This window comes from Akebia trifoliata, chromosome 12, assembly GCF_017979445.1.
Source record: "Akebia trifoliata isolate Shusen 1 chromosome 12, ASM1797944v1, whole genome shotgun sequence".
Classification (NCBI taxonomy): Eukaryota; Viridiplantae; Streptophyta; class Magnoliopsida; order Ranunculales; family Lardizabalaceae; genus Akebia; species Akebia trifoliata.
This window is the reverse complement of record NC_141386.1, coordinates 32,599,834-32,621,867: the sequence shown is the minus strand read 5'-3', so window position 1 is coordinate 32,621,867 and position 22,034 is coordinate 32,599,834. Positions and strand designations below refer to the sequence as shown.

Below are 22,034 nucleotides of genomic sequence, written 5' to 3'. Positions count from 1 at the left end.
CAAAAGCATCAAGTTTGATAGTAAAATTTGTGAACTCGACAGTACGAGGGACCAATTAGAAAGAAAAGTTTACTAAATGTCTTGTTAAGTTACCGCACAAAACTGCCCCCCCCCCCCCTCCAGTTATATGTGTGAGTCAATACAATATACTATTGACACAATAATTAAATTAATCAATGTGTTTGGTTGGCAGAGTCATGCTAAGATATTAAGAGATGAGGAAACCACCAAGTTAGTGGTGTCAATAGATTGGTTCCAGTTCGGTTCCTAAGGCACATAGAATCATAAACATTATGTTTTTTCGGTAATGCGCTTAGAACCATAAATTTTATTTTATTTTTGGATTCCAATTCCAATTTCAAAATAAATGGAAACGGAACCACCAAAAAAATACAGGTATCCATTGGTTTTGATTCTCAAGAACAAATATATATTTATAATGAAAAAATATGTATTTGCCTTTAAGAAAAGGCAACGCTTGCAAAGCACAACCCTAAAAAGGAAGGAGAGTAGAAGGAACCCAAAAAAAGTAATAAATTTATCTTCTTTAAAGATAATAAATTTTTAGAAGAGAAAGCTCATTTTAACCTTCCATCTATAATTTAAATAAAAAAATTAAAGAGTTTTATAAAACATGCATTAGTTTTGAAATAAAAGAATATCTTAAATCATCTATAATATTAAAAAAAATGAAAAAATAAATCGATTCCGAATACCCACAAGTAGAACCAACCGTCTCCAATTCACTTTCAGCTAAATAGGTAGCCATTCACACCCATTTTGATTGTCTTACACAATCAATAGTGTACCTTCTGTCTGTACACCCATTGAGCACATTAGCAGACACAAACAAATACGAAAGGGATTGACTAGTTGCACACCACTTGTTGTTGGTTGCACTCTATCATTAAAAAAAATACTTGTTTTAAAACCTCGATTTCAACCTACTAATTCTACTTCATTATGATAATCTTATGATCTAGGGGCTTATTCATCTTCCCATGGCTTCTATATATGTTCGTGCGTTATTTTTCATGTTATTGATTTTGCTCATGTTCTCTCGTGCACCAATTGAAGGTATTGATCTTCCAGTCTCTATTTAGGCTTTGATTATAAATTGATAAGAGTCTATGCTTAGATCCTATCTCTTGGAATTCTATGATTACTAATTAATCCGAAGTGTCAACATGGATTCCAATGAGTTTGCCCTCCTTGGTTTACCAACCCGAATGTATGGTGGTTACAAGAGATTTGTGATATTTGCCAGTAAATTAGACTATACAAGAATGATTAAATCACAATAATTTATGTGGCATGGTTGGGAAGAAGAATGGAGTGAAATGGGGAATTTTTAAGTGATGGGGTGCAATTGGTAATGAGTGGTGTGCAAACAGTCGATCCCAATACGAAAGCCTCCTCCAGCCCTCCGCTGCGACTTGCGAGTCATCTCTAATCTCTATAGTCTCTCTGCATACGATTTCTGTAATTATTTCCATTACTTTTAACTTCTACTTCTTTTCAGAATTCAGATTCGATTCTATTAAAATTTAAAACTTAAGAGAAGATCGGATACTTCTCTCTGTTTTTTTGGTTTTTCGAACTCTGTTTAATAATGGCGACAGATCAAGAAATACCAGAAGCGACAGTGCAGAACATATTGGACCAAGAAAGTCTCAAATGGGTTTTCGTTGGAGGGAAAGGTGGTGTGGGCAAGACTACGTGCAGTTCGATAATTTCGATCCTTCTCTCTAGGGTTCGATCCTCTGTTCTTATCATCTCAACCGACCCAGCTCACAATCTCAGTGATGCGTTTCAGCAGAGGTTCACCAAAACACCCACTTTGGTCAATGGTTTCTCCAATCTCTTTGCCATGGTATTGTCGTCTCCTCTCCTTAAAAAGATTCAATTTTTCTCAATTTAGGTCTTCTATGTGTTGGAATTGTACAACTTTCTCCAATTTGTTGTTTTTAACTTATATTTTATTGTAATTTTGGATTTTTTTTAATGGGTTCGGGCTGGACACGTCTCTTAGTATTTTGTTTATGTTGAATTTGCAAATTTGGGATCTTTTGTGTATTTGATTGGCAAAGTTGTGTGTGTTTTTGGAAGTATTTGTTCAATTTGCATTTCCTGAATTTGGGTTTTTTATGTGTTTTTTGTGGTTTTAGTTTTCATGTTTACGAACTTGCAATAATAAATGCTGACCGATTCTTGAATTTTAGTTAAAATTTCTCTACTCGTTATCTGTTTGTCGAGTTACTTGGGAGTAATATTTTGATTGTTTTTTTGCACTATTGTTAATAATTAAGTAGGGTTAGAATTTTAATCCTTTTTTTTTTTCAGGAGGTGGATCCCAATGTTGAAAATGATGAATTGCCCAACGTGGAAGGGATGGATAGCTTTCTTTCTGAGTTAGCAAATGCAATACCTGGCATTGATGAGGCCATGAGCTTTGCTGAGATGCTCAAGTATGCCCTCCTTTTCTCCTCTATCATATACAGAACCAATATATATGGTGTTTCTTCTTTGATTGGATTGAGAAATGTTGGTGATTATTTATTTCATCGTTTGCTCCTAAAAGATGTTTCCAAGACTGGCAAACTTCTAATTGTTATTTGGTTAAATTAATTAGGGACTTTAAGTAATGAATATTGGTGGGATGAAAGTTGCAAGTGCATTTTTTCCATGGTGTCTTGAGATAGGCTTCACAACAAGTGCATTTCTCGACCACCTTTCTTTAGTAAAATCTCTTTATTTAAATTTAAAAAAAAAACTAACTACCAAATGTATACCCAGGCTATGAGAGAATAACACTTCAAAATTAGAATAACTTCAGTGATGGTGGTCTTGTTTAGCTAAGGATCTTCTAGGAACTCTCCAACCATTGAAAATGAGCCCAACTAAGTGAGGAAAATATTAATCATCGTCGAAGGAAAAAAATCAAAGAGGCATATCTTTTGGAGGAATTGTGATTTTTTCTAGCCTGCAATATTGACTACTATTTGTGGGGATTGAGAATTTCCGTAGCCCACAAAATTGATGGTATCATTATCCACACATACTTAGCTTAAGTTGTAGATTTTGTTTTGGTACTGTGGGTTTTGTGTGTGTGGTTTGGGGGGTTTGGGGGGGGGGGGGGGTCTTGTTCAAATTAAGTTTATAACGTAGAACATTATTGAAGCCTGGAGGGAAAAATCTAGGGTTGCTGATCATTGGCAACTTGGCATAGATTTTTGGGGAGAGGGGTTGAAGGGGATGGTAGAGGTTGCATATATTAATGCATGTAGATTTTTTAACAACAATATTGAACGTAGAACATTATTAATGCTTGTTCAAATTAAGTTTATAACGTAGAACATTATTGAAGCCTGGAGGGAAAAATCTAGGGTTGCTGATTATTGGCAACTTGGCATAGATTTTTGGGGAGAGGGGTTGAAGGGGATGGTAGAGGTTGCATATATTAATGCATGTAGATTTTTTAACAACAATATATTTGTTGTAACATTTATTTATTTTTATTTTCAATCTCAGTAGATTTATACTTATCAAGAAAATAAAATAAAAATATGTATATTGGGCTGCTCAATACAATTTAATGTTAAATGGGCGGTCCATATTTCTTTATTATATATTTTTGATATGGCTAGAAATGTCAAAATTGGCTGATATCTGGTGAAACTGATTTCTAAAACTACCTTGTCTCATTTCCTTGTGCTATCAATGACCGTCAAAGAAAATGCTTTTAGGTGAACTTTTTGTTTTAAATACTTATGGTCTAGTTGCCTATATGATGTTCATGGTAACATCTACCTCTGCCTTGTCATCATAAGGAAAGTATGGTTTATGACATTATTTTCATCCTGCAGGTTAGTGCAGACAATGGATTACTCTGTTATAGTGTTCGATACAGCTCCAACTGGCCATACACTGCGACTTTTGCAGTTCCCATCAACACTTGAGAAGGGGCTCGGGAAAATGATGACCTTGAAAAATAAATTTGGTGGCCTAATTAATCAGGTACTTGTCAAGTTCTTATAAAGAGCAATATTTGATATTTCCCACTCTTAATGACCCCTCAGGTTATAGCTATATTAAGTTAATATTACTGGGAGTTGAGTAATAGCTGATTCTGAAATGTAACTTTGATGTTATTAGTGTTTTTACACAAGGAATACAAATTTATAGGGATTTTTTTGTTCCAATTATTGTTGTTCTGATATCTCAATGGATAGTAGCGATGGGTCAAGTGACCCACCTTCTCACTTTGAAATTTTTATTTCATTTTTTCTGGTATAGGTTTTTTTGATACATATAAAATTCATTAAATCAGGGGAAAAAGTACATGAAAACAAGGCGGAGTAGCTTGATAGGTTTCCATGGTATGGGAGTAGCTTTTGATGTAAAGTTCTCTCTTTGGATCCTCAAGGGATGACAGATCACTGAGTTTTGGCTTTTGAATTCTAAGCTCATAACATCATTTTTCCATATTTGTTTCTGCTTTTCTACCGGTGTTTCTTTGGTTAATCTTCACCTTCTTCCTAATCTTATTCATTCTTCTACAGCTTACCTTTTTTTTCTTTTAGTAAGATTTCTTGGACCACATTTGATATACACAAACAAGGTCTCTCATTTATGAGCTTGTGATCTGGGTTGCTGTTTTTTTGGAGCAAGTTAAACCTCGAATTTAAAGGGTTGTTCTTCGAGGATTTTGTATTTAGATGGGACTTGTTGTATGGTAGTTAGCTTTCTTTTGGTTGGTCACCTCAACCGACCCTTTGTATCTTTCTTCTTTTCTTAATAAGGCTTACACTTGTCAAAAATAATAAAAAAAACCCAACTTCACTTGCTAATCACTCACCCTTTACCTATAAAACAGAATGAAAGGTTGTTTTTATATATTTTCTTTTAGAGATGGTTTTTATTTTTTTATTTATTTAAGTTGATGGTTTAGAGTTTTTGGGAAGCCCAATGTCTGGGATTGACCCTAGGGGTTGAATTTTCTATATTCTCCATTTTTTATTACTTTTGTAAGTAAAGAAACATCAGGCGCCCCTACAATGCATTTATCTCAATAGATCGATTAGACTTTCAGGCTTGAGTTTTGGAATCAACCACCACCTGTGTTGCACTTAATTTTGTGTCAGGTGATGCAGGACATTAACTAATACTTCACAAAGGCCGCATTAATTCTTTTATCTCATAGCTCAAAGTACTCGGTTAAGCCCTCCCCCTTAATGGGTCCCAACTCACCAACGAGCCCCACCCAACAAGATGCCCATGCATCATCAACCCACGTCGAGGAGACTCAAACACGAGACCTCCTCGGCTCATTTGATGCAGGATATTAACCAATACTCCATAAAAGCCACGAATTGCTGAGGAGTGTAAGATTAATTCCTCTATCTCAGCCCAGTGTAAGCAATCAAAGCCCTCCCCCTTATGGGTTCTACCTCATGGACCACCCAACCAATTGGCCCCACCTAGTGTGGAGATGCCCCTGGATCACCAGTCCACCAGAAACCAAGTTTTCTGCACTGTACAGTCAACAAAGAGTTCCCTCCATAATCTATTATAACTATCTCCATCATCAATCTATCCATCTCTATCAATAAATTTTTTACATATAAATATATATATATATCCATTTCTTCTCTTTTCTCTCAGTTTCCTTATGATTTCTCCTTGTAGTTGTTTGTTGCCATTTTCAGATTGGTCATTTTGGATTCCTATTTACATCAACATTATTATACGTATCCTTATTCCAGCCTATAGTTGTTTTTAATCTAATTCCCTGTTGTTATGAACATTCTAGCTCAATACATAGCTCTAGATGTAGATGCTAATATATATTAAGGTCCATTTTTAAGATTAAAATCTTTATGTTGATGTATGTTCAGATCCATATGACCTACATATTGAGATACTCTTCGACTTGGTTTTCCTTACCTGTCACACACTATTTGTTCATTCTTTTCTAGTTTTTTCACTTCTGTTTCTTTCAAGTTTTTTTTTTTTTTCCTTTTCTTCACTTTGTGAAAAGGAAAAAAGATATCTGCCATTATAAATAATATGCCTTCTCTGTTAGGTTTTGTTCACAGTCGACTACTTATTACAACTTCACTCTATCACTTCTCTGGATTTTGTAGGCCATATAGTTTATCCTCTTCAATTTGTAATTGATAGAGAAGAGATCAAATCTTCTTTGTTAGGTTTTGTTCACAGTCGACTACTTATTACAACTTCACTCTATCACTTCTCTGGATTTTGTAGGCCATATAGTTTATCCTCTTCAATTTGTAATTGATAGAGAAGAGATCAAATCTTGGTAGAATGGCTTAGAAAATCTTTCAGCATGTTGCTGGACTGTTGCATCCTTTGAGCAAGTTATCTGATTGATTGCCTCAGGCAGTGAGTGCAGAATTACTTCAACTTGACCTAAAGCTGCACACGTGGTCTTCAAAGAAAGACTAGACCATCATCTAGTTTCTTGATATGTGTAAATGGATCAAGTTGCTTTAATGAAAATCTCTTGTATCCTGCTAACGAGGTTCTATATGATGAAGGGTATCCATTCTCTCATGAATGTGTCGTTAAGCATCTGATTTAATTCCTCTGGTTGTCAATGTCAGAGCCCGAGCTTAAGAATGACTAGTACACGTTTCCTCTAGCCACTTGGTTATCCAGGAATGAGTACAGGTGTCAATTATCACGCTTCTACTCGTAATTAAGCACTCTTTACATGCAGTGTAGTCAAGGTGAGCATCTTGGTGCAGCTCAGGCATGCCTCAAGGCAGAGCAGACTGAAGGTGCCTTAATAAATGTGAGGAGGGGCACAGTGTAAGTGAGGCATGCCAAGGTACATGCCTTGACTACACCTCAGTTAGGGTTCAAAGTGCACACCTCGCTCAAGATTGGATAAAATAAATGTATTTTATTTATATAGTCTTTACACACAAGCAAGGTATTAAATTTCGATTTCGGTGTCTATTTCGGTTAGTCTGGAAATGGAAATATTTCGATGAATATGGAAATGAATACAATTTTTGGAATGATGGAAATGACAAAAATATTGATGAAATTTTTATTAACCCTGTAGGAAATGATAAAATAGGCATTAAAACACACTCATTAAGTCATCAAAATACAATAAACTACCATATGGAGTGAGAAATTGAATATCAACAACATTTTGCTACACATAAGCACATGTATTGAGAAGCTGATAGTGGAAATAACAATAATAATGTTGCATCAACTACACAACTTAATATGTGAGACATTAAAATGAAGAAACTATTAAGTATTGCATTCATGTGTAATTATATTTCTTTTATTTTTTGAATAAGTATGAATAAATTGCTAATGTATCCAACTAATTGAAACATGGTTGATTGTATGCATGCTTATATAAACGTACTAATATGCTTAGAATACATTAAAATAAGATGATATATATAACTAACTAATCATAATTCATTTATACTAATTGATGAATGTTGTATGCAATTTTTATTAGTTAATACTATGTATAATTTACAAGTTCTTCCTAAAAGCAATTATATGTTTTTTTCAAAAGAGAAAATTTTCGGTTGAAATTTACTATTGATCGAAATATTTCCACCTAAATATTGCAATTTATACCTATAAAATGATAAATTTGCCCGAAATTCACTATTCATTGAAATATTTCACTAAATGAATAGTGATTTCCACCGAAATATATACAAAAAGAAATTGTCGGTTAAATTTCATGTTGGAACTTGTGGAAATGGAGATATTTCAGTATATTTCGTGGAAATACGTCGAAATTTAATACTATGGACACGAAAGATTTATTTGGAAAGTACATTTTTTACCATTAAAAATGTTTAATTTTACATTGTCATTTCTATATTCGGCCCGAGCCCATTAGGGTTGGGTTAGGGCTCAACCAAGCCCAGACGAAACCTGAAACCTGCCCATTGACAGCCTTAATTGTTGTTGTGTTGTAGCAGCAACGACACATGTTGTTTGCCTGCTTAGACTTCTTTCCTTTTTCTTATTCATCCTCACTAATTTCGTAGCTACTGTTGATCATTCTTCTTCTTTTCGAAGTATTGGATGAATACTTTACCTTGTTTATAAAACTCATATTTATAATGTTGTAATCGAAAAATATCTAAAACCTATCTTTCACTACTTTCTTTTTTTTTGAATTTTATAATTTCAGAATTATATTATAATTTTATTGTGCCTTGCTTCACTTAGGCATGCGTCTCACCTTTCGCCTCGGGTACCAAGAGGCCTTTGCGCCTTAAGTGCACCTTTCGCCCTTAACTGCACTGTTTACATGAAGGGTCTGACAAATGATAGAAGGAATAGCCCGGAATATTAAGGAGAGAACCTTTGAGAAGGATAGTTTTGGTGCATGTTGAAGGTTCTAAAGGGTGTGAGGAGGGCTGAAATATTGTTGATTGTGACAGGTAGAAAATATTTGAAGCCACATACCATATGGATCTGGATAGAACTGAATGGCATAACAGGATCCACCAAATCAGGGGCGGATTTAAAGGGAGGGCAATGGAGGCACTTGCCCCCACAAGAATTTTCTAAGTTCATAGATTAAGGAGTTATCGTGACAGATATTAGCGGCGGATAAAGAAATCTGCCACTATTGTCCCCACAAAAAAAAATTCCACTCGTAGTTGCCCCCACAAAAAATTTCTACTTTTAGTTGCCCTCACATAGGCAAAATTCTGGCTCCGCCCCTGACCAAATACTTGGGATAAGTCATTGTGAAATGATGGTGGTGGTGAACAGGAAATAATTTTATTGCGAAACTGTTTATGATGATGAATGTATATGTATGTTGGGGAAGGGAGTGGGAAATTAACATTGAAATTTTATATTGCTTCTATCTAGCCATGTCCAAGAGCAAATACCAGAAGAAAACATCAAGCTATTGCTTAGTGTCATTTTTTTACTTTTTCATTTGATACAACTGTGATGTCAGTCTGCACACATCACCTACTTCAAATACTTTCAATTATCTTTTATTTTCTAGCAGTAATTGACATTAGTTGGTTGCATGCTCATTCAAATATTGAATTTACCAGTTTATCTGTTACCGTTAACAATGATGAGATCATTTGCAATTGGTTCTATCTATTATGTATCTAATTAGGCAACTGACAAGTATTGATGGCTTTCCACGACAGGTGACTCGTATGTTTGGCGTTGGTGATGAATTTGGGGAGGATGCAATCGTAGGAAAGCTTGAGGGCATGAAAGATGTAATTGAACAAGTTAATAAGCAATTCAAGGATCCAGTAAGATCTCAACTTCAATCTCTCCCATTGGGCTACTATGAATTTATATAGAACTAATGCTAGCATTTCAATGTATATGGCATCACCATATAAATTTATGGCAACATCAATAGCCTTCTTGATAACTTACGTTTATTTTTCTTAACAGGACTTGACTACTTTTGTCTGTGTTTGCATCCCCGAATTCCTTTCTCTCTATGAAACAGAGAGGCTCGTGCAAGAACTCTCAAAGTTTGAGATCGACACTCACAATATCATCATTAACCAAGTTCTTTACAACGAAGGTGCATTTTCCATGTTCATTCAAGCCCTTGTATAGGGGGTGTACTCATACTTGGACACCCCCATCTAGAAACTACGTTCACTTAACTAATTGGTCTATTATTCTTGTAGCTGTTGAATCCAAGTTGCTAAAAGCACGTATGCGGATGCAAAAAAAATATCTCGATCAGTTCTACATGTTGTATGATGACTTCAACATTACTAAGTTACCATTACTTCCAGAAGAGGTATAATAATTACATCCCCATCTAGAAATTATTTTCTGTCATTCAAAATTTCCGTTGTCTTGCACTGATGGGAACTGAGTTTTCGCAGGTTTGTGGAGTTGCAGCTCTGGAAGAGTTTTCACATAATTTTGTAACACCATACGAGCCCTCCACATCGAAAGGCACAATAGAAGAGCTTGAGCAGAGAGTATCCACACTAAGGATGCAATTAAAGGAGGCTGAAGAAGAGCTAGAAACAATGAGAAAAGGAAAACAAAAGGTCTAAACCTACTCCATCCCCACACACCATCATCATCTTCTGTGCTTTGTATTGAGCCATGTGCCGTTGCAAGTCTCGACTATTTTTCTCTATTTACGGGCGTGATGCTCTCCCATGGACATCAACTCAGAATTTTTGTTTTGGGTCCAGTGATAGAAATCTAATTTATTATTTATTTGCAAGATACATTTAGTTTCCAAATGTGGGAAATTCATTATAAGTATCATTTAATGGTTCCACCCGTCAGCCATCACATACCGCACTGTAGTATTTTTTATGAGATGATCGCAACTTCTACATATAGACTTCTTTTTGGGATCAAGCGAGAAATCATGTCAAACTTGGCATCAGATTGAGATCTAATTAAATTCTCATTCATTTGCTTCTTGTATAATATTGACATCTATTGCTTTGCACTCTAATGGTCTATGCTAGACATCATCTAAGGTTAATATAGTGTTATAAATGCTTATTGTTTTTGGGCATGTCAGTTGTTTTTCCTGAACTTGACTGGGATCTTGGTTTAGTTGATTGTTAAACCTAATGTCCTATGTCAGACGATGATTCTTCTAAAAGGGTGAAGAACCCACATTGGGGCTGGCTCATGTGCAAGCATTTTTTAATTTTCTTTGAGAGCTGCTATTGCCACGACAACTTTTACTAATGCCGCACAAATTCCCATGTAAATCACCCAAAAAAAATGGTGCACAGTTGGTGAGGCGTTAGTAAGAGTTGGTGTGGGAATAGTAACCCTTTTCTCTAGCAAATATTAGGGGTACAACTTGGTCTGGTTCAAATCGAAAATCGAATCAAATCAATAGCTTTGGGGTTGTTTGATTCAGTTTAGAACAAGTGGGGGTTCGGTTCCAGATTATGAAAATGGAGAACCGATCAAATTTGGTTTGGTTCTTGAATAAAACTTGTATAGAACCGGATCGCTATGTAATAAATATATATATATAATTATGAATTATTTTAGGAGTTAGGATGTATACTGGTAGTGATTTCTATGGATAAATTAATGACTTTTTATGGATAGATTAGTGATCATTTTATGTTTATTATATTTCATTAAAAAATATTACTTATAATTTATAGGATATTAACAATCGGTAGAAACAAACCGAATCAAACTGACTTTAGTTCAATTTGGTTCTAATGGAATTTGATTCGGTTCTGATTCTTATTTAGTAGAGCAGACCTATGTCGGTTCTGTTCTAATTTGATCTCAAACCAAACCAAGTTGTACCCTAGCAGATATAATATGTTAAAATAAAAATATTATATTACATGATAGTGTCATTCCTCATATAAAAATAATTATTTTGTTTTAAGTATTTTTTAATACAAATTTCACTTCGACACTACTTTTTTAATCAAAGGCATTAGGGAAAATGTCGTAGTAGTTCTAATACGCGATAAATTAAAAAAAAGTTTACAAAGATGATTTGGGCATGTTCAACAAAAATCAATTAAATTTCAATTAAAAAAATATTCAAGTTGAAGATCACAAAAGAGTGAGTGAAAGTCTCAAAATAACTTTGATCGAGATAATGATTCTCTAATGAGTCGTGCTGGAGAAACATTAGAATTGAAATCGATCCTCACAATTTTGACGTGGACATGCATACATAACCGTAGATGATTTTTACTCGTATCACGAGGAAACACATCCATGATTACGTGCACATCGCACTTCAGACTTGTGAGAATTGCGATAAGTACTATGTCATTTCAGTATTTTTCAAAAGAAAAAAAAAAAAAAAAAAAGAGTCGTGCTGGGGTGATACAGGATTTACTGTGATTCTCACAATTCTAACGTGGACATGCATGCATAACCATAGAGGTTTTTACTCGTATCACGAGAAAATACGTCTATGATTATGTGCACACCCTACATCAGATTTGTGAGAATCACAGTAAAAACCCTGTGTCATTCGAGCATTTAAAAAAAAACATATATGGTTCCGTACGTACATCCACATCAGGAATGTGTGGATCGATGTCAAATTTAATGTTACTGCAGCGTTTTCCTACGCTAAACACGAGCAAATTGAATTCTCTCCATAATAAAGGCCTTGGCTTTGGATAAACTGAATCAAGGAGCAAGAATCTTCGTACACAATCCCAAATCAGTGGTTAAGGATTTTTTTCTGTTTGGATTGATTACCTACAATTGATCTATTTTTCCATTGTTTCCTCTCTAGAAAACCAATTATTTATATTTAAATTTTAGAGTGTGTTTGCCATTAAAGGTTTGCACCATCATCTGGGGTCTTAGATTTTCCGTGGCTTGTAATCAATGAATAGGGGTGTCAATGGGTATCCATTAAATCGGATTCAAAATCGAATATCCCGATTCCGAATCCCTTTTTATTGGAATCGATTAGAGTCGGATCTAAAATGAAATCGAACTGATAAGAACCAGAATAGTTAGATAAACCTGAAACCGTAAGGTTCTATCTAATTGATATCCGAAACCGATTTATTTTGTCATTTCTTTCCATATTATAGATGATTTAAGGTATTTTTTATTTCACAAATAATTATATAAATTTTTTCAATTTTTCATTTAAATTATCGATTGAAACTTAAATAAGTTATTCTTCTAAAAAAATTATTACTTTTAACAAAGATAAAATTTTATTTTAAAAATAATAATTAATTTATATATTAAATGTAACAAATTATAACAAAATTAATAATTTTATTGATAATATGTTAATTTTTTGAAAGAAATTTTTTTTATTATAATAATTTGAAATGTTTTTTTTCTCATTCAATTCTTGAGAATCAAAATCGATAAGTACTCGTTATTTTTTACGGTTCCAGTTCTATTTATTTTGGAAGTAGACTCAGAATTGAATTAATATAATAATTATGATTCTAAGGTCCTTACGAACCAAATCGGAACCCACTCATTGACACCCCTATCAACGATAATGCGGACAAAAGAGAGTACGTCATCTATCATGCAAAAGAGACCCGGAGTTGACTAGTTAACCAACGGATAGAAGTACAGAATCCCTCTCTCTACCCACAGACCCCACTGCGCTTAGTTTTCACACGATGACATCTGTGAGCAGGAAAAATTGGAAACCAAGAAAAAGTTTTCAAAAAATAAAAAATAAAAAACTTTGTAAAAAAATGTCAGCAAAAATATAAAACAACAAAAGGCAACTATGAACTACCATTATGAATATTTTAATCTTTTTCTTCTTGAAAATAAATAATTTTTTTATTCAAATCAATCTTACATCACACACTCACACCCACAATATTAAACTTGTTTTTAATGTTATATTATCCAAAAAGGATGAGATTGCTATTTTCTTTTTCTTTTTTTTTTAGTGGAACAAAAATAGAGCTTATACTTTCAGACCAACTTTATATATATGTATAGGGGCGTTCAAGCACTACATCATAATGCGCCAAAAACGACTGCCCCTACAGTCGCAAAAAGAGTCGTTTTAAAAGGAGTGGTTTTTTAAAAACGACTGTCCAAGACAGTCGGAAAAAAACGACTGTCCAAGACAGTCGGACAAAACGACAGTCAAATAAATATATAGCGACGGTCACCGACCGTCGCTATAGGGTATTTTTTTTTAAAAAAAAATATTATTTTACACCTGCCACCCTCACATGTTACTGAATATTAGAAATACCCTTATATTTTGAAATTAATGACCTAGACCCTCACTAACAACATGAAAAGACCCAAATGCCCCTCATCTTCAACTTTCATAAATCTAACTAGCAATCCACTTGAATAATGGAAATTGCTTCAAAAAGGGACAACCTGATCCTGCAAAGCAATGAAATTGCTTCAAAAGTAAGCAACATGCCTCCAACATCAGAGATCCACTTGAATGAGAAAATGATGTACGATATGGTGACAAACATGCAAAGCAAAAAAATATATTCTATCTAGAAAAATAAATATTGTTAAAAGCAGATTATAATGATATCAAATCACAATTCTCAAAAAGGCCAATCTCCACTTTTTTCTCAAATAAAATCACAATTGAAACCAAAACAAGAATGACCCTTCATCATCGATGTCGATGAATACTGGATTGAATGGTCCAACATACCAATGCTTCTTGTTTCCTTGCAATGCCTCTTGACCCAACATGTCTATAAATGTACCTTCAATTGGTCTACAAGTATTATAAAGAGCCACTATTGTTGGTACATTATTACTCATAAAACTACTTAAGCTATGCCATTTCCATGTGACCCTACCAAGTACACACACACACACACACACACACACACACACACACACACACACATATATATATATAGATAAAAAAAACTCAAAAGCTTTATAAGCAGTGCATTTATCTACCTATGCATCTCCCACCTGTACAAACCAGCTGAAAACAGAAGATGATTGGCCTATGATAAAGATAAAAGAGGACCGCATAAACAGTTTTAGCTTGACCCACACCATGCCAACAATGTGTTCCTACTAACACGCACACACGCACGGGCACAGGCCTAGCAATCGTTGGGACTGGGTGTAGAAACTAAGTTGGGACTTTGAGAAAGAAAAAACAGACATACAAACCTCAGAGAAAATTTTCATTAAAAAAAAAAATTAAAGAAATTACCTTGAAAAAAGGGTAGCACAATCACATCTATATTCTCTTGTTCTTAAATGAGCCTTGCAGTCTTATTGAACTGCATATCTCTTGGAGCACTTGTCACACTGCTTCAGCTCCCATGGAAGGTTAGGGCCTCTCCTGGGAAGCTGTAAGTTCTGATCTCTTTGAAAACCTTTGATGCGTATCTCACAAATAAATCTACTTGTGGGAAGTAATCCTTTGGTGATAAAGCCACTTCAGCATCTGGATCTAAAGCAATCAAAATAAAGAAAGATAAAGAACAAGACATTTAACAAAAAAAATTTAAGAAAATAGAAGAGATGAAAGAAGAATATTACCAAAGTACATCATAAGCAACCAAACGAAGCTTATAACTGAGCAGAATCTCTAACATACAGTTTCATTAGAATAAAAAAAGACAACCAGATTGACCTTAAAGGACATCAAATGCTTGATTCCGCCATGTGTCTCCAACCCTGTGGCCAATCATTTCGAAAGGCTGTGTACTTCAAAAAACAATCAGCTAACTTTGACAAAACAATTCTTAAATCCCATACTCAAATGATAATAATGACAATTAGTTCCACACGTTTAGTAAGCATATGAGATTATAAATCATATCAAACAGCATGCGGAAGTGAAAACAAATGCATACTAGCTCATCGGAGGTAGACAGAATACCATGTATTTAAAAATGGCTACACCAATTGCTAAGTAAACAATCATGGTATGATATGAACTTCAATCAAGATGGATTTAATTTTAAGAAAATGGAGTACACTTAAAATTACTATTGATAAGAAGGACAATTAATTTCACCATTTGCAAGTAATTCATTTATGAGATTGTTGTAGAATTCTTTGCCCTTTGGATTTATCTCCCCCCTTCCTTCTGCAAGCACCAAAAAGTCAAAGAAATTCATTAATGGAGAATAATGTCATGTCTAAGATGCTATTGAAAAAGATTTTTTATCTTTTGCTCGATTGTAATGCCTTGCCAAGTGATTATGTTAGAATATTACATGATGATGTATCTTGCAATTTAAGAATTTTAATTAAGGGAAAAAGGACAATTTAAGAATTTTATCACACAAGATACTAGTTGAAGAACATACTAGGCAGTAACCTGCTCCAAGAGATGGAGAATCTATACACATCCACTCTCATTTGCTTCAGCAACTTCACATCTTCCTGCAATTACAATAAAGTGATAGAGTCAGTATTGGGTACAATCATCGCTGCCACATATTTCAGAAAAAATATCCCTACAACAGTGGTATCAACGATTAATTAATGTCCATTTTCCGTTTGGGAAGGAAGGATTGTATCAAATTTTTTCCTTTACAATATAAACTAAAGATATTAGCTCCTCAAGACAAGCTAGGATAATGTCTAATTTTGGCCACCCCAAAATCAAGATGTGTTGGCAAGTTTTGCCAACACATCTTGGCATGTGTTCTTTGATGCAAGCAGTTTGGTGCCAACACATCTTCCATTGTTTGCTTGTTCTTCAATTTCCTTCTCCTTGTCGGAGGTACGTCTCCTCCACCCTCCTTTTGATAATATATACCATTTATGTTGATTTACAAAGAAAGGCATGCCAACCATGACAAGTAGTCTAAGGTGTATCCAGAAAACTCAACTGTATGGTTAAAAAAAAATGGGCAGACTACTTCATCGGGACAACCCAAGCGTCATCAAATGGTAGCTTATTTAGCAATCTAGTTACTAAGAAAATGATTGGTGTCAATAGGGCGAGCCATTTGAAGATTGCAATGTTTTTGCAGAAGAGTATAAACAAATATCACAATCTTTAATGTCATAAATAAATATTTTTCAATGAATATGGTAATCTAATCAGATCACAAATATACAATTACTGACATGCATGTGTACCAAGACAAGTATTGCATATATCCTAAAATTCCAATCCCCATTGAATTATTTAAGAACATAAAGCATCTGAACGAAAGGGTAGAACAGAAAACTCACCGCATGAACTGAGTATTCACCAAAGTGTCATAGAATGGTCGCCACTGAACTTTCAATGACACTAAAAAATGACGGAAAGTTGTTTAAGAATACATTAGTCAATAAACACAACCAAAAAAGGGTACGTAGATGAACATAAGGATGTAGGAAAAGAAGCAAGTTCAAAGTAATCATGGCTACTGTTTAGATATATTCAAGACTAGAATTGATGTCCCTAAAAATGAGAGAAGTTATCTAAAGCATCCATAAAACCCCCATAGATCCCCTTCAGTCATATAAACAAATAGATTAAGTACCTCAGAGTTCAGAAACGCTGTCTGAGATGAACATCAGAAACTAAATTACCTCAGCTATAAATCTCATCTAGACTAAGCTTTTACTTGTTTATTTTGCACCTAAAAGGCCTCAGGTTTATCGAGTAAATTTCTCCACCAGTATAGTATACCAAAATTTTAATTGTCATCAACAGAGTTTTGTATCATTAAGTGAATAAATAAACAGAAACAAAAGTAATAAAACTTCATAAGAAACTAAATAAGTGACAACCTGTCATGAACAATTTTGTCAAATTTATTGGCATTCATTTGAATTGCTCACCGAGCAAGGGCAGCGAATCAAGATACATTCTATCCATTATTTCAACAGTACACGGTTACTTGTCAAATGTAACCTACCATTACTCATTATTAAGCAAAACATATGCAATAACCACGTGTGATGCAAAGAATACAAGTTCACATAATTAACTGAACCCAATTAGAAAACTCTGAAAATTAGTAAACTCACCGCTGAGGTCTGGAGACTTTTCTGGAGGCAGGAAGAAAAGCAGAGGAGTTGTGGAGTCCCAAGAATTCAGAGTGTCCCTTGCCCACATTGGCCTGCCCACACACCAAACCATTAAAGACTAAACAAAACAATCTTGATGCAATATTGTATAACTTCAATAGCGGTAAATGCTAAGTGGAATTGAACTAAAAATATATAAAATGTTGCAGGGAGACCAACAGAGTAATATATTAAAAAGTTGTGTAGATCAACTTTTGGTACTTCTCTTCTTATCATCGTCCCTTGACAAATAATTCAAATGAGAACTAGACAGGAAGCCTACTTTTGATCTTACTTGACAAATAGCTCAAATGAGAACTAGACAAGAAGCCTATTTTCAATCCTACTTTTTTAAGTGATAACGTAACGCTTTGCAAAAGAAAACTGTTAATAAAATAATTTTAGTAGATTGAAGGTTACTTTGTGGAAAATCTCTATCGTCAGTAACTGATTTTCAAAATCTGGTTTGGCTGCATTGTTTTAGTTAGTAATTGATTTTAGAAAGAAGAAGATCTCATTTTGCAAATCATGTTTCTAGAATTATGATGAATATCAATTTAGCGTTAAAAAAATGCAAGAAACAATTTTCAAATTAAATTGCAATAAACAGGCCATTACTAGATTCTTGTTGTAGTTGATTTCTAGTTCTAATTATAATAAGAGGGTCACGTTTATAGCCCAAACCAAAAGTAACATCGAATTAAGGGCGCAAGAATTGGAACCAAACACAATCTATATGCACTAATCAGAGGGAGATTGTTTGGTTGCAGTGACAACTTTATTTGGATGTGAAATGTTATTTGGGCACAAGATATATAGAGTAGCTTATTCTCAACCAGGTTTGAATTGATGCCTTATAATGGAACAGGATTCATCATATATATACTTTAATCCTGTTCCATTACGATTTAGTTTCAAATAGCATGAGCTGCAACTATTAAGATCCTTCACTCAGTCTGATTTTCGGGATGTGCCCTATCTATGAAGTAGACTTTGGATTGAACATTCAATGGACCACATATACAGCACACAAATACAGCAATTAAAAGAGGTATAAACTACTGCACACAAATACAGCAATTAACCCTCCAACACTACACAAACACACACACACACACACACACAAATACAGCAATTAAAAGAGGTATAAACTACTGCACATAATCATATATACAAATAAAAAACAAATGCTGCCATCATTTCTTTGTTCTTCTATCCCTGATTAGTAATGATTGAACACAACACAAATACAGCAATTAAAAGAGGTATAAACAACTACCAATAATTCAGATCAATTCCATTTTGTCTGATCAAAATTCCATTGTGACTCCTATTAAATATTTAAAATCACCTAATAAAACAGAAAAAGTTGGAATTGTAAAGAATTCATCTTGGGTACTCATATTGTATCTTCTTTTTCTATTAAGGAGAGTTGCTCCTCATTTTTAAAACACCTTAAACAAAGAAGTGGTTTGGTTTCTCTTCTTTTGATTACTCAAGTAGTTATTTCTATAACTTTTGGGACACTAGGCCATCCTTCAGGGACAAAAGCAGGAGTTTAGAAGGAATAAAGCAATGTTTTGATAGTCTGACTCGAGATAGAGAATCTCCAAAATCATAAGGATTCTTAATAATATTTTCTCTCGATGATTTCCTTCATATGAACTAGGAATTAAATACGTGGAGTTCTAAAATGACTGAGAAACTACTCATTACAATCCCTAACAAAGAGTCACAACTACACAAAAACAAAATAGATTCATAGTTGGGCACCTAACAAAGAAAAAAGCTTCAGATTAAGATTTCTTCACAAAACTAAATTAGATGAAGATTTTATAATTAGATCAATTAAACAACTAACATCCAAGAATATATAGCATTTTGATAAATAACATTAAAATTAGAATCTGAAACCCTAAAATAATTGAGAACAATCTGAGTTCGGATAAAAAACCTTAACATATCTTAAGAGAAATCGAAACTTAGCTGCTGAAATGCAATCTTATATGGATTTCCTCTGCAATAGAAGGTAATTCAAAATGATTAGGGAAGGAGGGATCAAACAAAATCCTAAAATCTGTTTTACCAATGAAAAAAACATTTGAAACCCTAAATTAATTAGGGAAAATCTAAGATTCAATAAAAAACTTTAACATACCTGAAGATTCGATCACAAACCAAGCAAAGGGAGGGAGATCGAACAAAGCCCTAAAACCTTCGATCAAACGCCGATCGATTCTGCCCTAAAACTTGTAAATCGAATCTGATTGCGTCTTCAAAATCACAGATTCTTTGAGTGAGAGATCGAACGAAGATCTATAGATCAAACTCCGATCGATTTATCAAACTCCGATCGATTTGTTTCTAAAAAAAAAATCCGATCCATTTGTTTCTAAAAAAAAAAAAATCTGATCGATTTGTTTCTGAAAAAAACAAAGAGAGCTAGAGCGAGAAGAGCGACGGAATCGAGAGAGAGCGAGAAGAGCCACGGAATATAAAGGGAAGATCAGTCGAGTGAGAGTGAGAGACGAGTAGAGTGTGTGAAGGAGAGGAGAGAATAAGTTCGACCCTGGCGAAGACGAATTCTAAACGAAGGTTCTGATTTTTTTTTTTTTATTGAGTGGCTATTGGCACCCCAACTTTTACTTATCACCATCTGTTAAGTGAAACGACGAATAAACGGCTGTCACAAACCGTCGCCTTTAACGACAGCCTATAGCAGTCGTTTTTACCGCAATTGTGGTGTCGCAAAAACTGCATTATGACGTAGTGAAGGGCCAACTTTTTGGCAAAACATTTTTCAAAACATGAGTTAGAAGTTTTGAAAAGGGCTGATTTTTGGTGATGATGATCTCCTACGGTGAGGAGATCATCATCATCAAAAATCAGCCCATTCCTACGGTGAGGAGATCATCATCACCAAAAATTAGCCCATTCCAAAACTTCTAACCCCATCAAAAATAATTTACAAAAAATGGACGGTCCACAATTTTTCAGTTTGTAAACATGGGTTAGAAGTTTTGGAATGTTCTGATTTTTGGTGAGGATGATTTACTCACCGTAAAGATCATCCTCACCAAAAATCAGCCCATTCCAAAACCTCTAACTCATGTTTTGAAAAATGTTTTGTCAAAAAGTTTGCTAAAAAGTTTGCCATTGATCGCTACCTATATATATATGGGGACGGTTCAGCAACCCTAAAGTTTGCCAAGTTTGGTGCCAAACATTTTTCAAAATATGGGTTAGAAGCCTTGGAATGAGCTGATTTTTTGTGAGGATGATCTCTATGATGAGGAGATCATCCTCACCAAAAATCAGCCTATTCCAAAACTTTTAACCCCATCAAAAGTGATTTACAAAAATTGGACAGTCCACGATTCTTCAACTTGTAAACTAGGCTTAGAAGTTTCAAAATGAGCTGATTTTTTGTGAGGATGATCTCTTCACCGTAGAGATCATCCTCACAAAAAATCAGCCTATTCTAAAACTTCTAACCCCATCAAAAGTGATTTACAAAAAATGTTTGGCACCTAACTTGGCAAACTTTAAGGCTGCCGAACCGCTCTCTATATATATTTATAGGGTTCCGTTCAGCAACAAACATTTTGGCAAAACATGGGTTAGAGGTCTTGGAATGGGCTGATTTTTTGTGAGAATGATCTCTACGGTGAGGAGATATCACCAAAAATCAGCCCATTCCAAAACTTCTAACCCCATCAAAAATGGTTTACAAAAAATGGACGGTCCACGAATTTTCAACTTGTAAACTGGGGCTAGAAATTTTTGAATGGGCTGATTTTTGGTGAGGATAATCTCCTCACCGTAGTGATCATCCTCATCAAAAATCAGCCCATTCCAAGACCTCTAACCCATGTTTTGAAAAATGTTTGTTGCTGAACGGGACCCATATATATATATATAAGGAAATGTTCAGCAACAAACATTTTGGCAAAACATGGGTTAGAGGTCTTGGAATGGGCTGATTTTTGGTGAGGATGATCTCTATGGTGAGGAGATCATCATCACCAAAAATCAGCCCATTTCAAAACTTCCAACCCCATCAAAAATGGTTTACAAAAAATGGGCGGTCCACGATTTTTTAACTTGTAAACTGGTGCTAGAAGTTTTGGAATGGGCTGATTTTTGGTGAGGATGATCTCTAACTCATGTTTTGAAAAATGTTTTGCCAAAGCCCCCCCCCCTATATATATATATATATATATATTTCAGGAAGCATTGAAATTAAATTAAATATAATGCGTAGGTTCTGATAACTATTCAATTTTTTTAAAAACTTATTTTAAAACCCTTGTTTATTGATATATAGAGCTTATACTTTCAGACCAACTCATGCTTTTTTTTTTATATATATAATAAGAACTAATCAACTTACCCTTATATTAAAAAAAAAGAGTTACACATGACATGATAGAACTCAATCTGTATAAAATTATCCATCTAAGCATGAGCTTAGATCTCAACCACAGACACAGAACCTCTCTCTTTGTTGGACTCCTCCTCACAAGAAATCT

General features: G+C 34.4%; 1 protein-coding gene and 1 long non-coding RNA gene across 6 annotated transcripts; one reads left to right on the top strand and one right to left on the bottom strand.

Moving 5' to 3' along the window:
- Positions 1-1,019: 1,019 nt before the first annotated feature.
- LOC147389619 (ATPase GET3A-like) lies at positions 1,020-10,494 on the top strand. 2 transcript variants are annotated; one of them, XM_086418524.1, is made up of 8 exons: positions 1,020-1,077; positions 1,623-1,873; positions 2,344-2,468; positions 3,867-4,017; positions 9,198-9,308; positions 9,457-9,592; positions 9,702-9,817; positions 9,906-10,494. In XM_086418524.1, the coding sequence occupies exons 1-8, from the start codon at positions 1,035-1,037 to the stop codon at positions 10,080-10,082; spliced, it is 1,110 nt and encodes a 369-aa protein (XP_086274650.1). In that variant the 5' UTR covers positions 1,020-1,034; the 3' UTR covers positions 10,083-10,494. The 2 variants fall into 2 exon arrangements, with proteins under 2 accessions (XP_086274650.1, XP_086274651.1); XM_086418525.1 differs by lacking the exon at positions 1,020-1,077 and having other exon boundaries at positions 1,105-1,873.
- A 3,186-nt stretch (positions 10,495-13,680) lies between these two features.
- LOC147389618 (uncharacterized) lies at positions 13,681-20,316 on the bottom strand. Of its 4 annotated transcripts, none has more exons than XR_015170846.1 (9): positions 19,661-20,306; positions 19,457-19,519; positions 17,464-17,555; positions 16,678-16,738; positions 15,801-15,876; positions 15,506-15,577; positions 15,025-15,185; positions 14,693-14,935; positions 13,682-13,881 (listed from the first exon to the last, which is right to left on the bottom strand). It is a non-coding gene; the product is annotated as an uncharacterized LOC147389618 (long non-coding RNA). The 4 variants fall into 4 exon arrangements; XR_015170845.1 differs by having other exon boundaries at positions 15,025-15,162; positions 19,661-20,302; XR_015170847.1 differs by having other exon boundaries at positions 13,681-13,881; positions 15,119-15,577; positions 19,661-20,316.
- Between the last annotated feature and the right edge of the window lie 1,718 nt (positions 20,317-22,034).